General features: G+C 52.5%; 2 protein-coding genes across 2 annotated transcripts; both read left to right on the plus strand.

The window, feature by feature from the left end:
- The first annotated feature begins 225 nt into the window (after nt 1-225).
- LOC119362456 (pentatricopeptide repeat-containing protein At3g18020-like) lies at nt 226-2,583 on the plus strand. The gene has a single exon (XM_037627674.1). It carries the CDS (start codon nt 329-331, stop codon nt 2,525-2,527), a length of 2,199 nt encoding a protein of 732 aa, XP_037483571.1. The 5' UTR covers nt 226-328; the 3' UTR covers nt 2,528-2,583.
- A 141-nt stretch (nt 2,584-2,724) lies between these two features.
- LOC119362457 lies at nt 2,725-5,621 on the plus strand. Its single transcript, XM_037627676.1, has 4 exons — nt 2,725-3,592; nt 3,660-3,806; nt 3,878-4,066; nt 4,143-5,621. The coding sequence occupies exons 3-4, from the start codon at nt 3,945-3,947 to the stop codon at nt 5,083-5,085; spliced, it is 1,065 nt and encodes a 354-aa protein (XP_037483573.1). The 5' UTR covers nt 2,725-3,592; nt 3,660-3,806; nt 3,878-3,944; the 3' UTR covers nt 5,086-5,621.
- The last annotated feature ends 488 nt before the right edge of the window (nt 5,622-6,109 follow it).

The raw sequence follows: 6,109 nt of genomic DNA on the forward strand, positions 1-6,109 counted from the left end.
TTATGGATAAAAATGGTATTAAAACAGGTTTTGTAAAAAACCTGCTAAAAACTCGTTGTGTATATTCCCATGACTAACGCCCGGTATCCAAACAACCCCTAAGTATAACAGTAAAAGTAGTATACGATCAACAAAAAAAAATAAGGGGGAAAAAAGGCAGTAATCTGAACTGAATGTCCACCCAGTCAGTTAGTTACCGCTAAGTTCAGGCCGGCCCCGATACGATGGTCGTCGGCGGGAACCTGCCCGCGGCAGATCGCAGAAACTAGGGCGAGCGTGCGACGGCGTCGGGTACCGTCTCGACCGCGCGCCTCCTTTCGCCCCCGGCATGATGGCGGCGGCACCGCAGCCCGAGCAGCCGGACCTGGGCGGACTGGTGGACGCGCTCTGCGCGTCCGGCCGCTCCGCCGAGGCGCACCACCGCGTCGCGCTCCTCCTCTCCTCCGCATCCGCGTCGCGCCGCCTCGACGCGCCCACCGCCAACGGCCTCCTCGCCCGCCTCCTCCGCGCGCGCACGCCCCTCCTCACGCTCCGCCTCGTCCAGGCCGCCCCGTTCGTGCCCTCCCTCCCCAACTACAACCGCCTCCTCGCCCTGCTCTCCTCCGCCGCCGCGCCCATGTTCCTTCTCCTCGCCCACCGCCTCCTCCTCCGCATGCGCGTGCCTCCGAGCGCCGTCTCCTATGCCGCGCTGCTGGACGGCTACGCGTGCGCCGCTGACCCTCGCGCAGCCCAGAAGCTGCTCGACGAAATGCCCCGGTGGGGGCTCGCCCCCAGCTCCCTCGCGCGCACCTTCCTCGTCAAGGCCTTCCTCCGCAGCCGCGACGTCGGCGCGGCCATGGACCTCGTCGACAACCAGCTCTGGCCCAGCATGGAGCGCTGCCACGACGAGGACCAGGGGCTCAAGAACGCGGCGTTTGCCAACCTTGTGCAGTGCCTGTGCGGCGAGGGGTTCTTCCACATTGTCTTCGGCGTCGCCGAGGAGATGCCGCAGCGGCGCTGCCTCGTCCCAGACGAGTTTGCCTATGCCCAGATGATCGACTCGCTCTGCCGGGCTGGACAGCACCATGGCGCCTCCAGAATAGTGTACATCATGGGGAAGAGGGGCCTGTGCCCAAGCACCCTGTCCTACAACTGCATTGTTCACGGGCTATGCACCAGCCAGAAGCCCGGGGGACGCTTGAGGGCGTACCAGCTGGTGATGGAAGGTATGCGTTCCGGGTACCGACCGAGAGAGGTAACATACAAGGTACTCGTCGAAGAGCTCTGCCGGGAGAAAGAGCTTGCCAAGGCCAAGGATGTCCTGGAGCTGATGCTGCAGCCTCAATGTGGGCATGAGAAACCTGATGAGGAGACCAGGACTAGGCTATACAATATGTTCCTTGGGGCACTGTGTGCTGTGGACAACCCAAGCGAGCAGCTCAGTGTGCTTGTGTCCATGTTGCAGGGGGACTGCAAACCAGATGTCATCACTATGAACACTGTCATTCATGGCTTCTGCAAAGTTGGGCGTACCCAGGAGGCTAGAAAGATTTTGGACGACATGATTAATGGGAAATTCTGTGCTCCTGATGTTGTCACCTTCACCACACTCATTTCTGGATACCTGGATGTAGGCGAGCATGCAGAAGCCCTCCATGTGCTGCACACCTTGATGCCCAGGCGCCGGTGCGCCCCTAATGTTGTCACTTACAATTCTGTCCTCAAGGGATTGTTCTCCCTTGGGCTAGTTGACAGAGCAATGCAGGTCATCGATGAAATGAAATCAAGTAGCATCATTGCCGACTCTGTGAGTCACACTGTGGTGATCAAAGGGTTGTGCGATGCGGGGCAACTTGAGAAAGCAAAGGCATTCTGGGACAATGTGGTCTGGCCATCAGGGATACATGATGGTTATGTGTACAGTGCAATCTTGAGAGGCCTCTGCAAACTGGGGAAACTGGAGCAGGCATGCGATTTCCTGTATGAGTTGGCGGACTCTGGGGTTTGTCCCAGTGTTGTCTGCTACAACATACTCATTGACACTGCCTGCAAGCAGGGATTGAAGAAGTTGGCCTATCAATTGGTGAAGGAGTTGAGAAGGAATGGCCTTTCACCGGATGCTGTGACTTGGAGGATTCTTGAGAAATTGCACCTTTATGGCAATGAAGAACAAGAGGAGGAGCACCAGGTCCCCACTTTTCATGTCGATCAAAGTTCTGCAGATGACAAAGTAGAGCCTATCGTCTCGACAAAAAATGAGATGCCTTCATTGTCATCGTCATCATCGTCAGAACATTTGGATGAAGTATGCAAGAATAACAACGAAGCTAAGGTTGAAGAAGCTGGAAGGTCACTAGAAATGACTGAGAACCCATCAGATCTTACTGAGCCAGCGAAAGAGCAGAACTATCTGATAGACAATTCAGTGGTTGGACCAACAATGGACAAGGATCATACAATCAGTGATGATGGCTTCAACAAGCAGTATAAGCAACCTCTAAGAGAACCACTTTCCGAAGTAGCCAGAAGGGTTTTTGGCTTGCTCTAGAACAAGAAAAAGTGTTGCTGGTTAGAAGGGGCACATACTTTTCAAAAAAAAAAAAAGAAGGGGCACATATTAGAACATTGTGCAATGAAGGCTAATTTTTTATTGTTATTTTGCACCTGTCAATGAAGGCCTAGTTAGTGACAACGGCAAAGCTGGTAACTTGTCCACCTATTGGAGAATAAGGCTTGAGCTTGACTGACACAACTTATTTTTGGCTGCACTTGACATAAGCTTAAAGGGCAACCTGGTGCATGTAGCTCCCGCTTGCGCAGGGTCCAGGGAAGGGTCCGACCACTTTGGGTCTATAGTACGCAGCCTTTCCCTACATTTCTGTAAGAGGCTGTTTCCAGGACTTGAACCCATGACCTCATGGTCACAAGGCAGCAGCTTTACCACTGCGCCAAGGCTCCCCTTCTGCACTTGACATAAGCTTGTCGATAACAAATCTGACATGTTTTATAAGTGCATCTCTACTCAGTACTCACCCAACAACTGAAATCCATAACTTTGCAGAAACCGATGGAGAGTAAAGAACACTGCATGTAGTGTCTTCAGGTTGCTCCAGTTTTGCAATTGCTCGCAACTGTCAGGTCTTGTTGTATTTGTGATGCATATGAAGATACTTGGGAGCATGCTCTACTTTATTCTACAATGTCTAAGTGCACCTGGGCTCTTTGGATGAAGATCTCATGGAGATGCTTGCAAGCCTGTGAATCACTGATCCAAGACATTGGGGTTTCCATATATGTAACAGCATGTCATAAGGTACTTAATCACTTCACGGGTGGTATTGTTGGCGCGTCGCAAGGTATGAGAGCGTTTTGACATGGACTGATGCTACTGTCGGGCTTGTTAACTGTATGCTGCTAGCCTGGAGTTCATCTATGAAGAGCAATTTGCTTCTGGTGATGGCGGAGCTCTAAAACACAGGATTAGGGGATGGATCTTGCTGGGTCCAGGGGAGGTGATACTGAACGCTGACACTGCTCTTCTCTGAGGCGATTCCATGGCAGCAGACACAGCTGTCTGCTGCGACCAAAAGAGCCTGGTATAATGGAAACTCTGGTGAGCGGCGATGTTTTGATTTTATTAGGGTGGCTTCAGATTGCTAATTCCATCACCAACTTTGTAGGAGACGAACAGGTGGTCTGACATGATGTTGATCCAAGACATGAAGAACCGTGCACAGGTTGGACATGGTAGGTAGAGATACAGAGGTAGCAGCTCCAGCTTAGCATTGCTCGCTTTTACTCTGGGTGTTGATGACCATATATGGAAGGTAATAAGCTGAGCTTTAATGCTAGATGATGTAACTTTTTAGTAAGTATTAAAAATGGAAAATATATATAGGCACCGAATTGCTCCATGCCCATGGAGGGTTTAGCCGCCGCCACACATCATCCAGCATCAGTCGGAAATGAGGATGCAGATCTGGGGGGCAGGTCGCATGAGCAAGCGAAACCATCGTAACCTTGCTGGTTCCTTGCGATGTTGTGGCAGAGATCATCCTTTGCTTAAACGCGGCCACGATGGGGAATGGTCAGTCAAAATTCCCTATCCTCTATCCTAGTTTCTCCTGTTTTTCTATTTCTGATGATTATCCTTGTGCCGTCAGGCGAGATTGGCCGAACCTGCCGACGATGCTCCTTGACGATATCGCCGGTCGGCTTCTGCTTTACGACGTGGCCGAGTACATCCGCCTCCGTGCTGCGTGCAAGGAGTGGAGGAACTGCACCGATGATCCGCGCGCGGGAGGCGGCCTGGACTGCCGCTTCCGCCCCCGCCGCTGGATCATGCTGTCCAACCGCACCGAGGGCGACGGCCGTTGCTTTCTCAACCTCTCCACCGGTGCCAGCGCATGTATAGATCTCCCGGAGCTCTCCCGCCACCACCTTGAGACCAGCACCGAGGGCCTCCTGCTCTTGCGCGGCAAGGCGAGCCATGCTGTGCGCCTCTTCAACCCACTCACCAGGGCCTTCACCAACCTCCCGTCCATCACCCCAGACCATGGCAGGGCGTACATTGTCTGGACGGGGCTGTTGGAGTCCTCAGAGCGCCTCATCTACGCCGGCATCTCTGAAGAGACCTCCCCAGCGTCGGTCGTGCTCCTGATGATTGACCGTGGGCGTGCCATAGTCTACGCCAAGCCTGGCGACCAGCGGTGGGCTGTGGTTGAGCATGACGAGATTGGGAGACCCAATAGCTACGCATCATATCGGTTATCGTCGGCATCAACCCTGCAGGGGCGCTTCTACTTTGCAACTCTTGAGGGGAATGTAATGCATGTGAGGCTCTGTCCTGAGCCTCGGTTGGTGCCCGTGGTCGTGAACCAGCCCAAAACCAGGGGCGACGTGTCCTCCTACCTTGTCCCTCCCGACGACCACCGCTGCGGCGACATGCTCATGGTGCGCTACTACCTCGACCTTGATCACCTCAGCGCTGACGAGCGGAAAATCATGACACACAGGAGGAAGCGCATGGATGTGATCAGGGTGGAGAACAGGTTGAAGGAGTGCCGGTGGAACCTGATCCAGGTGTTCAAGGTGGATGTGGCCTGAAAGAGGCTCGTCCCGGTGGAGGACATTGGCCGCCACCGCGCGGTGTTTGTTGGGGAGGCGGCATGCTTCTCCCTCTCTGCCAGGACGTTTCCATGCGTGGCTGGGAACGCGGTGCACCTGGGGGCGACTGGTGCCCGCTACCCTCCCGTCGGCGTGCGGTATCTGGCGGACAAGAGTGCGGATCCACCCTTTGAATTCACCACTGACGGGCCAGCTTCTCCAGATGAACCACTGAAATGGTACCACCGACATAACAGACCAGAGCTGAATCTTTTTCTTGACACTGGACCAGAGCTGAATCTAGTGCCTCTTGCTCGCCCCTGTACCCTGCAAGAGTACCTCGTCTGTTGCGCAGGCCTCCCTGGCGGCCTCAAGGACTAATCAAATCCTGAGCAAGTTAGGTATGTCGTCTGTTCGTTCTTGGATTCTGTGTTGTTGAGAAGTTTAAACATCAATGCTATAGCTCCTCGGTTCATTTCTCCTTTGTGTTGCCCCTAAAAATTGTGAAAGGGGCAATGAAGTCTAGAATTATGCAATAGCAGTTGTTACCTTTAAAGTTCAAGCTGATGTATTCTTCAAATACTTGCCTCGGTTAATTTCTCACTTGTGTTGCTCCAGGAAATTCTGAAAGATGAGAATACAATCCAGTGTAGGATTATGCAAGACCGCTTGTTTTTTGCCCTCCAAATTTTAAATGATGTGTTATTTGAAATACTACATGGTTCTGAGGATATATAGAAATTGCATAAGAACCTATGGTGCTATAATCCATACAGCAGGAACCAAAACCTACATGCCCATCTTTGTCTGTAGGAACCTATGGTGCAATGACTAAAGAGCTATATGCATGCAATCTTTTTAGCTCGTAAGGGGCAACTGCTGAGTGAAGCATGAACATGTAGGAACATACAAAACGTAAGAAACCTGACACCAATACACAGGAACAGAAATGGATAAAAATCAAGCAGGAATTTTACAACCACAAAACCATGCAGATCTTCCGACCATCAGTCTAAGGAGAAGT

This window comes from Triticum dicoccoides, chromosome 2B (assembly GCF_002162155.2).
Source record: "Triticum dicoccoides isolate Atlit2015 ecotype Zavitan chromosome 2B, WEW_v2.0, whole genome shotgun sequence".
NCBI classification, from domain to species: Eukaryota; Viridiplantae; Streptophyta; class Magnoliopsida; order Poales; family Poaceae; genus Triticum; species Triticum dicoccoides.

Bases quoted from the DNA above. Each gene is read 5' to 3' on its own strand.
- LOC119362456 (XM_037627674.1), top strand. From the start codon at position 329: ATGATGGCGGCGGCACCGCAGCCCGAGCAGCCGGACCTGGGCGGACTG.
- LOC119362457 (XM_037627676.1), top strand. From the start codon at position 3,945: ATGAGGATGCAGATCTGGGGGGCAGGTCGCATGAGCAAGCGAAACCAT. The intron at 4,067-4,142 runs GTCAGTCAAAAT...TTGTGCCGTCAG, and splicing joins CGCGGCCACGATGGGGAATG to GCGAGATTGGCCGAACCTGC.